Source organism: Leuciscus leuciscus (assembly GCF_965113295.1).
Source record: "Leuciscus leuciscus genome assembly, chromosome: 22".
In the NCBI taxonomy this organism is placed as follows: Eukaryota; Metazoa; Chordata; class Actinopteri; order Cypriniformes; family Leuciscidae; genus Leuciscus; species Leuciscus leuciscus.
This window is the reverse complement of record NC_138746.1, coordinates 17,566,284-17,586,235: the sequence shown is the minus strand read 5'-3', so window position 1 is coordinate 17,586,235 and position 19,952 is coordinate 17,566,284. Positions and strand designations below refer to the sequence as shown.

At 36.4% G+C, this 19,952-nt stretch overlaps 2 protein-coding genes across 2 annotated transcripts in view; one reads left to right on the top strand and one right to left on the bottom strand.

Moving 5' to 3' along the window:
- The first annotated feature begins 233 nt into the window (after window positions 1-233).
- On the top strand, window positions 234-1,853 carry LOC309487146 (ladderlectin-like). The gene is made up of 6 exons (XM_082154683.1): window positions 234-332; window positions 471-538; window positions 757-851; window positions 1,131-1,256; window positions 1,393-1,504; window positions 1,661-1,853. Exons 2-6 carry the CDS (start codon window positions 475-477, stop codon window positions 1,750-1,752), a joined length of 489 nt encoding a protein of 162 aa, XP_082010809.1. The 5' UTR covers window positions 234-332; window positions 471-474; the 3' UTR covers window positions 1,753-1,853.
- Window positions 1,854-7,792: 5,939 nt separating this feature from the next.
- ptpn20 (protein tyrosine phosphatase non-receptor type 20) overlaps window positions 7,793-19,952 on the bottom strand; it is a 34,071-nt gene continuing 21,911 nt past the window's right edge. The window contains exons 37-48 of the mRNA XM_082154263.1: window positions 19,501-19,565; window positions 18,462-18,623; window positions 18,213-18,387; window positions 16,788-16,873; window positions 16,407-16,480; window positions 15,742-15,890; window positions 15,425-15,570; window positions 15,094-15,184; window positions 11,249-11,583; window positions 10,731-10,946; window positions 10,153-10,215; window positions 7,793-9,859 (exon numbers count right to left, since the gene is read on the bottom strand). Coding sequence (XP_082010389.1) covers window positions 9,743-9,859; window positions 10,153-10,215; window positions 10,731-10,946; window positions 11,249-11,583; window positions 15,094-15,184; window positions 15,425-15,570; window positions 15,742-15,890; window positions 16,407-16,480; window positions 16,788-16,873; window positions 18,213-18,387; window positions 18,462-18,623; window positions 19,501-19,565 — 1,679 coding nt within the window. The 3' untranslated portion in view covers window positions 7,793-9,742. The remainder of the gene's footprint in view (window positions 9,860-10,152; window positions 10,216-10,730; window positions 10,947-11,248; window positions 11,584-15,093; window positions 15,185-15,424; window positions 15,571-15,741; window positions 15,891-16,406; window positions 16,481-16,787; window positions 16,874-18,212; window positions 18,388-18,461; window positions 18,624-19,500; window positions 19,566-19,952) is intronic.

Here is a 19,952-nt window from a genome sequence, read left to right as displayed (position 1 = left end):
CCGCAGACAGACCCATCTCTCACAAACTCTAGCGGCGAGGGGCGTCTTCTAAACCGTGAATTTTTAGGGGTGTGATATTTAAATGACGATTGTTTTCAGCCGCCACATTTATCAACGTCCGATCATTCGTACGATGGGATTGGATGATACGAATGTTTCATGAATCACACGTGAACCCTGTCGTTAGATGATTTCTGCGCTCGTTTCTACGTTAGATTGATAAATGAGGCCACCTCATACCACTTGTCACGTATGCTTTAAAAGCAGGGCTCTTTTTGGAACTTTACAAAAACTCTCTCTGAGATTCTAAAGGCAACAATCTGAAAAGCAAGGTGAGTTTTTGGAACAGAAACCTACTGAATTTTTTTTTTTAATTATTATTGTGTGCGTTGTCTTCAAAATAAATTGAGAATCCACAGTGTTCAGCATATGAGTGCAGACACTTAACTTTACCTGCTTATTTTTTTTAGGTTCATGATGGCAATGCTGAGAAGTCTAATGCTGCTTTTCTTCATCTTCTCCATGGGGAATGCAGACGGTAACCAACACATTTAATTGTAAAAACTCTTGCTAGTTTAAAAGCATTTTGGAAATGTACAATATTCCATTTTCTAATATATTGCATTATTAATGAAGGATTTACAGTGTCAAAGTACACATAATTTAGGCACATAATCACACAAACATAAGATAATAAAAACATTCTATGCTGTGAGTATTACAAAAGGCCTATAACATTATGTACTGGATGCATAGTTGATTCTGTTGCAGAATGCCCATATGGATGGACAAATTTTGGACTCCGGTGCTACAAGTACTTCTCTCATTCGGTTAACTGGATCACAGCAGAGGTAATGTATTAGTTACAAGTTGATTTGGACAACACTTACCATTAGGTGTCTTTAACAACCTCTAAATAAATAGTTTGGTATTATGTACTTGTGTTGATGTACTGCATGGGTCCCACACTTGAAAGGGGTTCTATCTCTATCAAATACATAAACTGATACTGAGCAAATAATGAATCAGAACATACTTTGTTTGCAAACGACTAAAATATTGTTTAAAAAGTCACTTATGCTTTCTGCTAAAAGCATTAGATTTTGTATTGACGCAATATCTCTCTTCAGAAAAACTGTCAGAGTCTTGCTGCGAACCTCGCATCTGTGCATAATGAACGGGAAAATGAATTCATACGGGGTCTGTTGCCTTCTTCTTCCACAATATCTTGGGTCGGTGCTAATGATGCTGTACAAGTAAGTTAAATTGTGCTTTAAACCGAAAAGGCAAAGTTTCTAATGAAGATGGTTTGTCTTCAAAGATGAACTTGGTTAGCTTCTTCCTTAAGTCTGACTACAGTAGTGCACTTTGTATTCATTTTTCACTTATTAGGACGGAGAGTGGTTGTGGAGTGATGGAACTGTGTATGACTATACCAACTGGTGCTCTGAAGAACCTAACAATTCCGGTGGTAATGAGGACTGTTTGGAGATCAACTGGACCAGTGAGAATGCACTGTTTTAAATTATAATTTCATATCATATGGTAACATGAAATGACTCATCTGGATTTCACAAAGTGCGTTAATTTGAACATTTTTATCTTTATTCTAATACCACTGTAATGATCAAATAACTTATTTCATTATTCCACCCTACAGCTAACCATTGCTGGAATGATGCGTCCTGTACAAGCACAAAGAACTATGTTTGTGTTACGGACAAGAACACAATCGGTTATCCTCCACTTTGATTGTACTACATTTCTTATCGTTACAAATGTTATTCTGAAATCAGATCTCTTTGAATTTTATTTATTTTCTGAAACCCACCTCAAGTTAATAAATACATTGAAGCAAATCATGTGCGTTGTGGACAATCAAATGAATGTATATTGTATGGCAAGGTTTGAGGATATGGTTAATGGCATTTAATGAGTTCATCAGGGAAGGGGTTTAAGCAAGCTGTACACAGTTGCTTCATCATTGACAAACACTAGAATACATTGTTTCCTACAATGGATTGTAAGCAAATTTGGATTTCATCCAGGGCTTTTTGTTTTCTGTCTTATAAAATATCCCATTACTAATTTGGTGTGAGAAACCTCAACAAACGACTCTGTGATTGCATGAACTGTCTGAACAAATTAAAGTGAATCACAAACCGTTTCAGACCATTTTCTAAACCTGTTTGACTGATTAGATCAATAGTGATTAATTCACTAGCCTGGCACATTGTTAGTTCTTATTCTAAACCGCTGATAGAAAACCCACAGGGCATGTTGGTTCCAAAAACGCATTCGGGAGTAAACAAACAACCTCAGAGTATGTTCATCGTTAACACACCAGACATTCTCAACCGAGTCACAATGGAAAATTATACTAACCCTGCGTCTCAATTTCCATGCTATACATTCTAAACAGTTTGTGAGATTAAAATAAGTGTGTCCCAAGCATGTTGAAAAGAGTATGCCAGAAGTCCCTGGATGGCCTTCTATTTCCGGTGGATTTTCGAAGTGTGGATCCATACTCACTATAACGGTTAATATTGCCCACAACTCATTGTGCTTTGGAGGAGGATCCAGTTCAGAACTAAGCATGAGTAAAAAGTTTTCAGAAAACTACAAAACATGGCGGATGTGTGTGACCAACGGTTTAGATAAAGGGGTTTGAGTGACTAATAATCAACATTTAAGCTGATAAAAAATATTTATGTAGCCTAATGTTATCCGTGTTATATTTCATCTGCAACAACGTGAACTTTTTGGGAATTAAATTAGTTTAGTCAAATCCGTTTGGGAATTAACTTAAATGTATCGTTATGCATAAATTTGAGGAGTCTCCGCATGAAATACCCGTGACTGGCAGATCAACGTGCTACTGCATTTCTCTCTGATACTGTTGGAAATTATTTAAATGCAGAGGATTTTATCTTTGACAAGATGATTGACAGGTCAGTTTACGTGACAGGATGCGTGTAACTATGCGACAGAGCAAACGTTAAAGTCTGTTTATATACTGTCTATGGTTAAAGTCCGCGAGAACCGGAAGTTGCAAATGACTTTTCTCCAGTGTCGTGACGTATTTCCAAGTGAAAGGGAATATTGAACAGAGGGCAGAGTTTTACTTTAGCGCTCCTCCTCTCCATCTCTGCTCATAGCAGACTAACGGTTTGAGGGGAGTGGTTAAGCGTTTTTCAACCCAAGCCGTCAAGCCTACGTCATCAGAAAAGGAACGCCATTTCAGACCGGAAGTAACTTTTCAGACTTTGATTAAAGATTACCACGGCAAACAAATTTTTTTCTGTGTATTAACTTGCACGGATTAATTGTTCACCACAAGACTAGTAATATACGCTAACAAAGTAAATAGGGTAAATTTTGATTTCATGTCGACTTTAAAAACGCTATTTTATGACGTGATGAATGTGACGTGATGTCCCAAAGCTTGTCTTCTCTTCTGCAACACACTCAAAATTGAATTGAAACGCATAATAAAAAAAATAAAATAAATAAAATAAACGGGCCATACCATTCTTTTGCTAATTGCTGATTTACATATCGCCACCTATTTGGTTGTTGTGCAATCATTTTACAATCTTTTTGTTTAATAATCTTTGCACTGTGAATAAGAACTATATTGTTTGTTTAATTCTAATTATATAATAAAAAAGACTGATTAAAATAAATAACAGTATGTGCTTGCAAAGACAACATGGCTGTATAAGTTTATTTTTTGTTTGGTCATTTTGCTTCCACATTGCTTGAAAGGTAAGAAATATCATGTCTTTTATTATAGAAATACATTATAGCATTGAAAAAGTCCTGTTGCAAAATAAAAAACACGTCTGAATGCAGATCAAGGACGTGTGAGATGAGAAATATATAGCTATATATTAGAAATAAAATGAACATTACCTTGTTTTAATAGCGCTTTATAGATCGATATAACTACATATTTAATATTGCGTGCTGCAATGAACTTGAAGCATACTTTTTTTTTTTTTTGTAAGGGAAAGCCCACCAGTAAGTCTTTTTCAGGCCTGTAATGAATGGTTGTTCTGTCTGTGACACTAGGCAGTCGCCAAAGAGAAGCCAGGGAAGTGTAAAGGACAATGTAAAAAACAAACACACAAGCACCAGCTGCACTACATCGGTCCAGATGGGCAGATCCCCAGCATGCTCCTTTTCAGCAATCTTACTTTCGACTTATTGCAAACTGAATCCACAGACCTTTTGATTCCCTGATAGTTCACTTCACTTTCCACGGGACAGGAGCCGAATTGTCAGTGCACGTAAAGTTCAATCAGATTTACTTTCCAAAAATAACTCGTAGGCTTCTTTTTTTGCACTTAAATACTTTTAAATGTGTTGTACCATGTGCAATTTCCTTACTTTTCATAGTAATAAAATATTTTTTAAGCTAAAATCTATACTTCATCTTGTAGCACTCAAGAAACCTGGTCATATTTTACAGGCCACATTGGAAGCGAGCCCTTCCTGCTGTTAATCAGATACATGACTACATGGGGGATACAGCAGGTGGAACACTATTACTTACCCACCAGCATGCTAGTCAACACCTGCCCTGTTCTTCTAACCATCCGTAGTCTTCTGCTTTTCCCATCATTTCCTTTTTGTGACTATAAGAAGTCCATAAGTGAAGCTCCAGCTGTGTGTATACAAGGCATCTTCTGTCTGCATACAAGTCTCTGGTTGCTCTCAAAGATCCATTGGCTCCCTTTTATGAACTGATCCTTTGCTCTCCATAATTCACTGCAGATTCACAATATTCACTGCTTTTGTGGGTGAGACATCTAATTGCAAACAGAACTGACCATATTAGCACATGAACTAAAAATTATGCAATAAATGTACACTTATTCCTTAAGCATAGGATACAATTACAGTGATAACATATAACAAAGTACCATGCTATTCATAAGTCACCATAGCCTTTTACTCATCAGTAAGTTTGCACTAAAATGTATTTTAATTTTAAGACCAAATTTTGAACTGATCGAAACCACATATACGTACAACTACATTCTCCCGTCTGTGTTAGAAACAAGTTGGCCTGTTTTAGTTTAGCGTAATTTTTTAAGCAAAATGAAAACAGTAAGAAACCCTACAAAATAAGGCTATTCATTATTTCTCAGTATAACAATTAAGTAAAATGATATACAAAAAGCAGTCTGCATAGCCGTATGCACAGCTGGCCAATTAGAAATCCGAAAACTATCGCATACACAAAGATCTTTCTGAATGCTCTCAGAAGAGAGTGTGCGCGAAAAGAGAGTGCGTTATGATTTTTTTTCTACAAACATAAAATTATTAAAGGGGTGGTTGATTATGATTTCACTTTTTTAACTCTAGTTAGTGTGTAATGTTGCAGTTTGAGCATAAACAACATCTGCAAAGTTACGAAGCTCAAAGCAAAGGGAGATATTTTATTTTACAGAAATCGCTTTTTAAGGACTAAACGGCTGGTAGGGACTACAATGAGCTTCTTCCTTCACGGGTTAGTGACATCACTAACCCTAAAAATAAAATTTACATAAACCCCGCCCCTGGGAACACGATTTATAGATTATCATGACAGAATATGCTAATCAATGACTAGAAGATGGTTAACTCCACATCAGCAACATAAATTCATCAACTAACCGTCCGGAAATGTCCTGTTGAATTCTACATGTTGTCACTTCTTCTTGAGTCTCTCCATCAATATCCGACTCCAGTTTAAACATAAAAGGCTAAATAGTTTCTGAAATTTTCAGTGGTATCTATGTGAGGTAATCGGAGCTGCTAACACACACACACAACACAAGCTCTTGAAGCTCCGCCCTCTGTGCAGCAGCAGCTCATTTGCATTTAAAGCAACACACACAAAAATGACTTGTTTTTGCTCACCCTCAAAAAGTGACAATTTTAACATGCTATAAAAAATATATGTGGGTTATTTTGAGCTAAAATTTCACATAAACACTCTGGGACATCAGAAACGTATTTTACATCTTGTGAAAAGGGCATTATAGGACCCCTTTAATAAATTAGGCGCAATGAGTGTTTTTGAAGTCTGAAGTGTTTTGTTTCTGAATGCTGCAAAACAGACTCTTTTTATCTGAGCTGGTTTGGTGCTTTAATTTATAAATCAACTGAAGAATCTATTTGTATTAGCAACAGTAGCCTACCAATGTAATTCTGTGGAACCGAGGACGTTGACTTGTTAGTGCTGTATTACATTGTATGCTATTTTTACATTTGTTACCAAAAAAAATTATGTCTGCACTGCACTGTGAACCCAAGAGTTGGTGGATTTACAAGGTGGCTGTGAGATCATTTCCACACTCTTATAAATCACTGGCTCTCTCCAAATACCAATTCCAAATGACTTTACCACGACAATACACCCACTCCAGTGCTGTCTTCTTGAACTTTTCAGCTCAGTGACAAAAGCAGCGGCTCTGGAAGTGTTATAAAACTGAAAGATGAGCTTGGTTGGGTCTTATATTAATTCCTAAAGTATGTTCAAATTTCCGCACATGTGGTTTCAGTTGCATGATCAATGATTGGAGTATGTCAGAACCACATCCTCTGCCATTTTCCTTCTGCAAATGCACTAAATCAGTCCTTGCTAAAGCAATTGCTTTATGTCAGCGCGTTGATGTTGTCAAAAATTTTATTTTCATAGAATAGCTATTTTATTGTCACTCTGTAAATGGGTGTATGTAAATAAAGATGATGAGAGGATTGCCAACAACTACAAAACATCACAATTAATGTCAGGGATTCCATTCCACCAACACATTATGTTTACTATGAGGCAACAGTGGCGTTGTTGGTCTTTACTAATTGAAAACATTTGGAGAACACGTTGAAGAAAACAGAAGCAATAATGAAATCCAGATGGCTTCTTATTATTGCAAAACATGCCTAAAATCACACCAGCAAGGGAAAGAGTGTTTCATTTCCAACACATTAAGGTAGCTTCTCAACAAAGAGTGATTGTTAAATGAATGATAATAGTAATTAATGATAATCTGTAATTAATGATAATCCCTTCCTGATGTGAAATTATAATTCATTTGTAGTTTAGCGCAACAAAAAGTTGAAGACAATTTAAGCAACAGCTGCAATAATTCACAATATCAACAAGGCCTGGAACAGAAGAACTCGCCAATCGTGTTTTCACACAAATGTTTGGCTTTGAAGGCTTTCCTCCTCTTCCACAAGGTCAAAAGGCTTTCCATGCTGTCACAAGAGCCCATGTGAGAGCCGAGGTGGTGTTTACTCTGCAGTAAAAGCAGAGTGGGAACACTCTGCCCCGTGTGCCATGGCGTTGGCTGTAAAGATTCTGTTTTTGTTTCTCCTGAAATTTATCATCCACAGTGTGGCCGCAATGACAACTGGAATCCTCAGGATGTGTACAGATCAAGAGCAGGAAGAAAGGCTTCTGAGCTCTGCTGAAATAATACAAATGATTCAGTGTGCTACTAGGATCAGTGCTGTAGATCTTTGTTATTGAATTGGTGGTGAATATGAATATTAGCGATGGAAAACGTAAAAGAATTTAACAGTTCTGATTCCTCTTAACGATTCCAGTTCCTTAACAGTTCCATTAAGTAAGAAATATATATTTGGAAAAAAGAAATGCCATTTCACTGCCAAATTATGAGATCATTTTAATAATAATTCAACTTAAAACTGTTTTTTTTAAAAAATGATTTTTCATTAATGTTTTTTCATTTTAGAGGCACCATAAACAACAATACTTCAGTAAAAAAAAAAAGTAACATTTCATGGATTTATTTTTTATAAAATACTAGACGAAACTCATGTGCATCTTCAACTACACGCTGTCATATGAAACCCCAGTAACGACAGTGATTTAAGTCACAGTTAGTTGTAAACTCTATGTGTTGGATTCACTAAAAGAACCAGCCCATAAGAATCATTCATTATTTTGAAACACATGAAATACAATGATATACTGTTTTTATTTGTAAAAATGGGTACAGTAAGAGTAATAGGCCTACATTTCTGATACATATCATAACTATAGCTCATAATTGAGTTTTCCATCAAAGTACAAGGTTAATAATTTATAGTGAAATACAGTAATATAGTAGTTTGATCATGTTTCACAAAGCCTGTGGAAAATTAATGCAAATAAATATACGACTATAGATCAAATGGGACGATTTACCCCTTTTAAAAGCTCTGATGTGCTCATAGTCTATAATAAACTCAGTTTAAGACATTAGTGTGCTGCAAATTATTGTGCTGTTGCTTTGCATCAAGCTCAACAGTGTGAAGTACTACAGTATCACAGAATATTGGTCCATTGCCATTTCCAACCCATTCACACATTTGTTGCTTAATATTGTGAGTCTGATGTCTTACGATGGTTTACTGCAAGCGTTCTTTCTCCATTACAAGTGTAAGCAGATACTTGCTATGCTGTCCAAAGTCAAATACTGGTTTCCAAGCGATTATGCCTGCTGGCAGACCCTCAGAAGCTATACAAGAAGGCTGTGGTTTGTAATCTCTTAGAATCAGTCCTATTTCTTTGGGTTAATTCCTCTTTCTCTGACCTAATGTCGACTAAGAGGTAAAACAGCTTTTTATTTTAGAAGAGTGCAGATAAAGAAAGATGAGCGGTAAACTGCCCACATGTAGAGAAATTAAAAGGCACTTTGCTAAAAGTATCTGTCCAGCAGCTGGTTCTTCTGAGAGTGTAAAAATCATTTTGAATGAAGATGACCTCTCTCGCGGCTACTAAAATCAGACACTGCAATACTGACAAATCAAAACAATGCAATTCTGTAAGAAAATCAGAAAATTTGACATACTTCAGTTTGGATCAGTATTTAAAACATACATTTTGTATGTGTACATGGTTTGAGGCTGAATAGTAAATTCTTTAAAATGTGAAAAATAAGTTAAGTGAATTAAATAATTAATGAATTGATTAATTCAATTAATTGAATTGAATTAATAATTATTGTGCATAACTTTTGTATTAAAGAAAAAAAAACATGTTCAAGGCAAAATGACTAGGAGTCCAGAAAGGCTATGAAATCAGTGTTTTTAAGCCAAAATGGTACAAAAATATATATCAGATCACACAAGGACTTTGCACAGTTGGGTTAGTTCACCCAAAAATGAAAATTCTGTCAGTAATTACTCACCCTCATGTTGTTCCAACCCCGTAAGACTTTCGTTCATCTTCGGAACACAAATTAAGATATTTTTGATGAAATCAGAACGTAGGCTCACTATTGGCCGACGCTGGTCATGTGTGTGATGCTGGCCCAGAAGCGCTGCGCTGTTACACTACGTGAACTCACTCAGAGGCCTGACTCACTCACTCAAAATGAATAGTTGAATAAAGTCGTTATTTTGTCGTAATCGGGATGGCAGATATCGATTACATAGAAGCCTATGAAGGAGTGAGCCAGCTCTCAGATTTCATCAAAAATATCTTAATATGTGTTCCGAAGATGAACGAAAGTCTTACGGGGTTGGAACAACATGAGGGTGAGTAATTACTGCTAACATTTTCATTTTTGGGTGAACTAACCCTTTAATGAAAATATCTACCATATTTCCTATGGTATATTCAATATTCGATTAATAGAACTAGTGGTTGTACTATATCAGACACACACGATCAATACATCACCATGTCTGCCACTCCAAGACACATATATTGTTGCCTTTCTGAGACACTTATAAGATTTTAAGGACTGTAAGGATGCGTTAATGAACAGGTTTCGGTTTGCCAGTGGTGACCATGAAGAAGTGAGATGCTTTGTAACACCTCCAGCCAGACTTTGTAACAAAAGAGGTATTGTTCCTGAAATCAGAGAGAAGAATGGCAAAACCTCTCCAGTAAGTTTATACAACTATACTATACATTCAGAAGAAGGGTAATGCACACAGAATAAACACAGAAGATAAGTACTGTATTCTTCCCAACCCCATTTTGATGCTAATTAAAAGCTGATTAAATAAATGAAAGCCAACTAAGACCAACTCATGACTGACAGGTTTTTTTTGAGAGAGAGAGAGAAAGAGAGACCATGTGCCCTAGAGCATTATATATTCACCTGAAGGAAACATTCTTACTGAATGTCCTGATTTACTCACCTTGGTCTGAATCATGCCGTGCCGCTGGAGTCTCATTTCCTTTACTATGTCACTCACATTAATCTACGGGAGCAAAATAGAAGTACATAGATTTAGTTGCTCATAATCAATGTTACATATACAGTACTCACGATTGCGAGTTTATATCTCATAATTCTGAGGAAAAAAATGCAAAATATGACATTCTGAAAGACTTACTTTGAATTACTTTTTTTAATTTCTAGTTTCTCTCACAATTCTGATATTTTTCTCGCAATTCAAAGTTTATATTTCAAAATTCTGAGGGGAAAAAATACAGAATTGTGAGTTTATATCTAGCAATTATTACCTTATTACCTTAGTCACAATTGCAAGTTATAAAGTCCAGATTGTGAGATATAAACTCACAATTGAGAGGAAAAAAGTCAGATTTGTGAGATAAAAAGACACAATCACTTTTTATTTTTAATTCCGTGCGTGGAAACAATCTTCCATAGAATTCTGGCATTATTTACATTTAAATGAAGGATAATTTTCATATTTAGATGATCTGTTGTTTTAAGCTTAGTGTTAATGCTATACTTGTGCAAAATACCTACACTTAGGTCTTTCTCAATGAGACTGAGGATGACATCAGTGCAGATGAGGACTCCAGCTCGGCCAATGCCTGCACTGCAGTGGACTGTGATCGGCCCTTTAGAGTGTATAGCCCTCATGTAGCGAATGAAGCACACCAGCTGCTCGGAGGAGTGAGGAGTGCCATGGTCTGGCCATGTGGTGAACTTTAGATGCTTCACAAAGTGAACGCCTCCACTCTGGAAAGGTACACAGGTCAATAATGAGTTGCATTAAAATACTGTATATACACATGTTTTTGCTGGAAAAAAAGCAGTTGAAAATGAAAGGACGTTTCTTTTTGTTGCTAAGTATACATTTCATTATTGTTAATACCTTATACAATTTTGGATCTCACATAAATTTATCTTGTTTTAAGGATGTTGAAGGCATAGCCTAACTGTGATTTTTAAAATGGTGGATATTACACTGAAAAGGTTCCAATAAGAAAAATATATTTTTGGATGAGATGCAATATTTCCATCAGGTACATGCTCCTAACCTCTTTTTCCACCATCTTGATGACCTTAATGTGGAAATAGCCAAGCATCTGGTAGTTATCCAGGAAGAGCTGGTAACGGCTGGTTTCTTTGGGAACATCAAGTTTTTCGGGCCAGTACTTGTGGCATTTTACCCGGCCACGTTCCACCTCCTGGGTCATCATGGCGATAACATCAGACTTGTTCTCCCACACCATCTGCCAGAAGTTATCCTGAGTGCCAGGCAAAGGGCCCTGAGCGGAGATGTAGAAGAGTTCCTCTGTGCCCACCTTCATACAAATGTAGCTGGCATTGATGTAGCCCTCGTTCTCTCCGACAGGAACACGCGTCTTATCGTCTGATTGTTCAAACAGTAGAGAGAAACAGGGATTGTAGATTGTGATTTATTCATTTTAATACGCAGAAACACATTTGAAAAACCAAGCAATTACTTCTGCTGTAATGATAAATTAAATGTATTTGCCTCTGCCCAAAATCTTAGTACATTTGAGCTTGAACAGGCATGCACGTTATTTGGCAATAATATAAGATAAGAAAACAACAGTTAAACTTTCTATGACTGCTCAATTCCCACCGGGTAACTAAACCATCTAGTGCTTATTATGAAAACCAGAAGGTGCAGTATACAATTTTTCTGTTTTAAGATTCAGTCAAAATCCAGAAAACAAACAAAACTCTTGTGTATTTACTATCAAATGTATGTTTCCCAAACCACAAACAAATTTTTATTTGAAACGCAGGTTGGAGATTTATACGAGGCATTCCAGTAATGAGGTGATTGCTGTTGTTGGCTCTGGTAGCCAACAGTGTTATTAATCTACAAACCAAGAATGCAGTGTTGTTGGTTTCCCCATAGAGGAGAAGGAACAAATTGTGTCCAGGTACAGCAAATAGCTCCAAATAAATGAAACAAGCTCTCAAGGTCATGGCGGCTGGAAAGCCAAAAGGAGTGAACACGGGGGAGCAGGGTGAGAAGAATGTTCTAGAGTATTCTCATGGTGGATTGTTGGTCAATGCAGCACACTTGAGACTTTACTTTAAAATAGCAACATTTATACTCTGAAATTGAATCAGTGAGATGAATACAGATTTTTTTGTAACTATATAAGTCCCATTTTGCTTGATTTTCTGTTTATTTAAGTTAAAATAATGACATTACTTTATAAATCAATACCTTAATTGAACGCCTCATACAGATTAAATATAATTTGATAAGATTTTTTAAAAAGATGTAGTTTTACTAAGAAAAGCTGATGTATACACTGCACTATTGAAAAGATTGTGGTCAGTACGTTTTTTATTGTTGTTGAAACAAATTAGTAAATTTATTCAGAAACTATTTATTTTTACTTTTACTTCACTTCATTCCAACACATAATATACAACTGCATTTCATAAAAACATGTTGTGTCCCATTATTTTGAACTGAAGAAATGGTCACCCGTGTCCAATTCGTTATTTTCAATTAAACTGTTAAATCTGTTTGCAAATTACACTGAACGATTCATTCATGAATTGGACCGATCCGATTGCATCTGTTCTCGATTCAACAACTCATTGATTCAAATCACCGGTTAACAACTCACTGGATTCACAAGTCTGACTCAAAATGAGCCAAGAATGGGAGATCCTTAGAGCTTGTAAGACATGTTCCAGGATCAACATATTTTGTTGATCCTGGAACAACATTCCTGTCTGAAAATTGAGTCCTAACCTTATCCCTAACCAAATAACCCATAATTTATCCCTAAATTCAGAGGAAAATTATAGGTGAATAAAAATGGTGTAGAAGGTTGTTAGCCTAAACTTGACATAAACTGTAAACTTGTCCCTTAAATCTGATTGGTTGATTGGAATTGTGTTCCAGGATCAACAAATATCCAAGATGTTGATCCAGGAACATGTACTTGGTGAAATCACGTTTACTCTCGAGGGATGAAGTTACTAAGTTACTAATGAGTTAAGTTACTAATGGCAAAATAAGTAACTCATTTTAGGATTTATTATTGTACATAAAAATCATATTTAGGTCATGACTGCCACTTGTTTGAAAGCTTAATCTGCTGTAAAAGGGTGAGCTGTTTAAACCCATTGAATGTGGGCATGTCCATATTTGTGTATTACCGTGTAAATTCACAATATTACTATTTTTACAGTATTTTAAATTAAAATAAATAAATAATTCTAACTGACCCCAAACTTTTGAACAGTAAAGTATATATATATATAGGCTACTATAATATAATATAATATAGCCTTGATCTTGAACATCATCTTCCCATATTTCACCTGTTATGAGTTCATCAGTCAGGTTCTGGTGAGATTTAAATTTTTAAGTAATTGTGTTCAAAGTTTCTGTTACAATAATAAGAAAAAAATATTTTAGGTAGTTCCTATTTGTTAGTAGCCTGTTAAGATGCTGAAGAGATTGCTATTGTAACTCTCTAAAAGCGGGCTGCTTGCAAAAACATGTTCAACAGCTCAGAAAGGAAAGGGGCTGAAAAGTGAAACTGAGAGGGAAAGAGATGAACAAGGGGGGCATATGTAAGGGGAAGCGTATGTCACTGGAAGTAGGTAAATTCGTGTGGAGCGGCCTCCACAATGGGTGGCATCAGGCTTCCTGGAGAAGGTTGTGGCCCTTGAACTGCCTCCAGCAATAACAGTGGTTAAGTCCCAGGGGCCTCACACTTTTCAATCCTGGGCGCTTTATTCGGGGAACAGAAGCCCAGTGAGCTGCCGTGATAATAAACAAACACTCCGGGCCAGGCTAGGGCCAGTCTGCCCCCTGCCAGCACATGAAGCGCCTTATTGTGCCTATTCTGTACAGAGACCTGCTCTCTTCAATACAACTACAGCCCATTCTCTGCATACTCGTTCTGACACTGCACATGAATGGATGTTTCCCATTAACAGTGAAAGCAGATCTATGAGTCACACATCTCCTGTTTGACTTTACGTTTGCAGCGTTCTGTTATGTTTTAAACTAAGGGCAAACAACGTCTCACGCAGCCTCTGACCTCCTTACACTTCACACCAGCAAAAACTGAATCCGTACAAACAGGATAAGCGTGGCCGCAGTGTGAAAACGGCACCACATGGGTGAGGAGGTCCGGAAAGCCGCAAAAAGGTGACGGATAGAGTGTGAAATACTGAGTCAAACGGACGTCTACACCGGCAACGTAATCTAATATCGCATTGGTAGGACACCCGGGAGTAAATAACCAGGGATTGGTTACATTTCACTTAATTGGCGTGTCATGTGTTCCACTGTTTACAGGTAAATGTATACAGGGGTCATTCCTCTCTCCACATTCGATGTTGTCTACATTTAAACATTTGTTCTTTGCTCTGGAAATTTACAGTATATTTTTGTGAATTTATAGAAAAAAATGAACAATATATTACAAATCATTTAATTGTAAGAGTAAATTAATACTAATAATATTATGTAATAAAAAATAAAAACAAATTCAAACACAAGATATGTGACAATTTATGTGTAATAAACTACTATGTAAAACAGTATACTCTTGAGTTCATAGTGGACGACATGGTTATTATTTTATTTACAGTGATTTTTACCATCAAAAATGACAAAGCCTACATTGATTTAACTGTAAAAATGGCATACAGCTTTTTATTGTAAGGAATTCAAGGAATTACTGTTAGTGCACAGTTTCCTGGCAATTTTGTACAGTGTGTGGTCCATGTGGTTTCAGAATGGTGTGAAAATGTACCCCCAAAAACTTCTTTTATGAGAAGTGAGGCTCACAAACTGTAAAACGGCAGTAAAAGTCCTAACTAAGGAGGGTTTGTGGAGGATTATGGGAAAAACAGAGGAACTTACAGGGCAGGATATCCCTGTATCTGTTCTTCTCCCGGTTTTCGGGTGCTTTTCCAACCAGGCAGTTGTCTGAGGGTTTCAAATGCTCTAAAGCCTGGTTAAAAAAAAAAAAGAGCCATACAAGTTCTCTCATTTACACACTTGAATTAATCATCCTTTAAATTTGTGGTAAAATAGAAATTATATTAGTTTAAAAAATAGAGGAACAACAGATTTATATGAAAAATATTACAATAAAACAAATGTGATTGGATGTTTCTGCTTGTATCAATCAACGATATTTATTCCTGTGAAGATATAGTTGTTTGTCTCGATGTAAACAACAGGAACTTACCATAAACTCTTTGATCAGATCTTGCTTTTCCAACTGTTCAAGGGCTTGGATGAGGGCTTTGACCTTGGAGCCAGAGTACTGCCCATTCCTAGAAGGAGATATGACTGCAAGACTGGCAAGCTCCTCTTCTGACACGATTGGTCGACCTTAATGTAATAAAGTTCTTTTTAGATGCTTGGATCTACACAAGCCAATCAGATCTCAGTATTTCCCAACTAATTATATATATATAAATGATTTATATCATACTAAAATAATGAATATATATTGAGTAGAATTACTAAGATGGTGAATAAATATGAAGATGTCTGATTTACCTGTTTGAGAAATAGCCTCTGCTGCCGATGGCTGAAAGACATTGTCATCATCATCACCATCCTCTTCCTCATCACTGCTCCAGTCGTCTGACTCGCTATGCTCTGCTTTCATGGCAGATTTTTCTAGATGCTGCTTCTGGGGGTCTGTCCTGAAGGGGGTACGGGGCAGGAATGAGCAGAGACCTTGACCACATTGCTACGTTCCGGGGCCTGTTATCATGCAAGGCTGATTTTCCTGCGATTTTTCCACCTAAAATGTAAAAAAGCTGCTAATTGCAAGTGCTGCGTACTATAACAAGTGTGGCTTGTAGGCCAGCCTAACTAGAAGCCAAAGCTGTGATTATTGGGCCTGTATTTTATTAATGACTCTTTAGTGCCTCCCTGTGGCGATTCCATTTGAGAGCTATGTTAAAAAACAAACAAACAAAACAAAAACTGCAATGAAATTCAGTCCTTATGATCTGGTTTATGTTGAGTCATAACACGTTGCACATTTACGGGTAAATAGACGAACAGTTTTTGCGGATGCTTTTTACGAAGTTTCAGTTCATTCAAACTTTCAGGTCTCATTCTGTACAAAACTCAGCACTCTGAGTGGCACATGTGATATAGCAACTGCATTAACAAAAATGTGAGAAAAAATACAGGAATTCAGTGACACTCACCTTTCTTGTAGCATGTCAGTAACTCCCAGAGACGGACAACACCTCTGACAGGTAGGTGTACAGTTTCGACTTTCCTACAGGCAAGAGATAGAAAGAAAAAGGAGAAAGAGAAAGAGAGAAAGAGGAGACAGGTGATGAGTTAACTCAGTTCGGGCCACCCTTACTGTCATCTGAGTTTCAGTGTTTTCCTCTGAGAGAAATTGGAGGCGGTGCTAATTAATTTTATGGCGAACCTTGCTAGGTGCAATTTATTAGATTAGGTTTTTGTCTTCTACTGTTCTGAGATGGACCTTCAGTTCACTGGAAAAAGTCATCATCTCAGTATTAACTTACATACATCTTTATTTACTTGACAGTAAAGGGGAAAAAAAGGTTTTATACCTGCTCACATTCCCCTCTAAGTCCAGGACAATCTGAGGTCTGGAAAGACACATGATCTGCATGTGCTTCTGTTTGTGCTCTAATATCTGCAAATGAAGCATTACAGCAGGAGGAGACCATTAAAACATAGTAAGAACATGCAAGTGTCAGTGCTAGTAGTTAAACAACAATATATCTGTTCAACGGGCATGTTGATATACACTGTAAAAAATGTCTAACCTCTCCAAGTCAAAATCTAAATTTTTAAATTGGCCCAAGTGCAATTCTTGTTGCAATAGTCTGTTAACATTGGCTCAATGAGAAATAATACGTCAGACTAATTGAAAAATTTAGATGTTATCAGTCACTAGAAATGTTTGACTTGGGGATGTACATTTTTTTTTACAGTGTACAGATATCTGCAAAGGTTGGCAAATATAATGGCAATAAAATATCAAATATAAGCTGTCAAAATTGTGATTTAAAATGTAATAAAACATTTTTTAAACTATAAATAACATGATACCAGTATTCAAATTGATCATATATTAATATTTTAATTATTATGAATTAAGGTATCACATTTTAAAAAGAATCTTTAACCACAGTAAATTAAAACACAGTGAAGTAAGTTAAATTGACACTCTATGATAAACATAATATAATTTAATGATGACAAATGAGATGTTCACAGAATTGCTGAAATTATCGAGCATGCACTACCATTCAAAAATGTGTGGCTTTTAAGATTTTTTTTTTTTTATATTTTTGAAAGAAGTATTTTATGCTCACTAGGATGCATTTGTTTTGGTCAAAAATACAGTAAACAGTAATCGTGTGAAATATAAGTACAATTTACATAACGGTTTTCTATTTTAATATATTTTAAAATGTAATTTACTTCAGTCTTCAGTGTCACATGATCCTTCAGAAATCATTCTAGTATGATGATTTGCGGTTCAAAAAACATTTCTTATTATTATGCTGAAAACAGTTGTGATGCTTAATATTTTTGTGGGAACTATAATTCTTTGATGAATTGAACGTTCAAAAGAACAGAATTTAAAAAAATATATGTTATCTTTTGTAACATTATAAATGTCTTTACTGTCACTTTTCATAAATTTAATGCATCCTTGCTGAATAAAAGTATTAATTTATTTTTCTTTTTTTAAATCATACTGATATTTTACATGATTATATACTCAATATTTAGTTAAAATTGTCAAAAAAGGACCTGATGATAAAATGTAATATCCATTGAGAATGCTATTGGCATTAATTGGCCTATACTGTATATTGTTCTATCATAATTCAATACAAAAATGATAGGTTATAGTTCTATCAATTGAACATGAATATATAAGTGATGCTGCCAGTCTGACATAATAGATGACCAAGTACAGTACAGACACAGAGCGGGGCTTGCGTATCAGGCTTGCTGACCTGCAGAATTGAATGTGCTGAATTCCTGAGAGGCCGCAGCAGGGGAGCTGGAACCAGAGCAGGTTAACATTGGCAGGATGTCCCTACATATGGTTAACTGAACCGTGCCCTCTGCCTTCCGCAAAATATCCACAACTTTACCGTGGTTCAGTCCTGACACAATGATCCCATTCACCTGCAAAACATACACAGATGTGGTACACCTCCTACACAGTTTAACAAAGAAAAAAGGAAATGATTTGCTCATACCTCCAAAAGGATGTCACCCACTCTTAGACGACCATCCTGCTCGGCCGCACCCCCACAGCAAATATCCTTTACTCTCAGTGTGCTCCCATTGACCCCGCCTACCAGAGCAAAGCCCAGCCCACTTCTCTCAGGCTTGGTGAACTCTACCTGGAGGATACAGCTCTACAGAAAAAGAGAGGAGTAAGGAAGGACAGAACAAAGTTGAACCAGACGGTAGCCATTGACTTTCATAGTAATTATTTTCCCCTACCATAGAAGTCAGTGGCTACCGTCAACAGTCTGGTTACCAACATTTTTCAAAATATATTCTTTTGTTTTCGACAGAATAAAGAAATTCATACAGGTTTGGAACAACTTGAGGGAGAGTAAATGATGACAGAATTTTCATTTTTGGGTGAACTATCCCTTCAACATGGCACACAGATCCGATTTGGCTTTTTAAATCCAATCATTAGGACTAACTGTCCACACTGTCATTTTTCAAGTGATGAAATTGAGCCATTTGCTTAGATCACTTGCTGTGACACTTGCGATCAAAGGTTGGAGTTGAATTAAAGCGATTTTTAATGTTTTTGAAAAATGGTAATATTGTCAAATATTACTTTTTCCATTTTAAAACATTTTAAAATGTACTTTATTCCTATTATTACATTGTATGCTGTAGTCACAAGCAATAGAGGCATTTAATGTGTTGAAGCATTTACTGTGTTCAAAATTGCTGACATATTTACTGTGTTGTGCATAGTAAATGATTAAATATCACCTTTTGCTATATGACGAATTGTATTTGCTATATTATGAAGTATTGTACTTAGACAGGTCCAGATGGGCAAGTCTTGCCTGAAGCATCTACATGTACACCCATTTTCTAGGAAAGGTTTAAATGATTGCTGTTTGAATATTGTAATATTATTAATGATGAACTATATATCTAGCTGATGATGATGATTACAAAGATATTTAGAGGTGAATGACATAGAGAGATTACAAAGCAAGAGTCATGTTACATCAGCCTAAAACAAGGCCGAGGGAAAATTACCTCCTGCTCCAATGGGATGGACAGCCTCTTCCTGCATTGCACGGCACTGTCAGCGACAGGTTTAACTGTACCAGAAACAAGAGAGGGATTTTGTGTCAGAAAAATTCTAGACATTTTAGATGCATCTCTTTAACTGAGCAGGATCATTCACACTGAATGGTACATCAAACCCATTAAACAAATGCCAAAGTTAATCAGAGTTAATCAGAAATAAAGACAAAATCAACCAAAATGAGGAAACCAAGTGCACAGCAATTTCAACCAATTCCCAAACTCACAAACGTCCCCCTCCTCTGCTGCCATTTCAGGGTGAGATGCGTTGATGACCTGCTCTGTGCTACGGTAGGTAAACTGTGCTAGCCTTTTCAAGCTCTTTCGGACCTCCTGGCTAGCGGTCTCCTAGCAACCCGGATGCCCACTAGATCAGCTGGCCTTTATTCGTCAGACACAAG

Coding starts and splice junctions, on each gene's coding strand:
- LOC309487146 (XM_082154683.1), top strand. CDS start 475: ATGATGGCAATGCTGAGAAGTCTAATGCTGCTTTTCTTCATCTTCTCC. Junction 539..756: donor CTCCATGGGGAATGCAGACG/GTAACCAACACA, acceptor CTGGATGCATAG/TTGATTCTGTTGCAGAATGC. Junction 1,505..1,660: donor TTTGGAGATCAACTGGACCA/GTGAGAATGCAC, acceptor TCCACCCTACAG/CTAACCATTGCTGGAATGAT.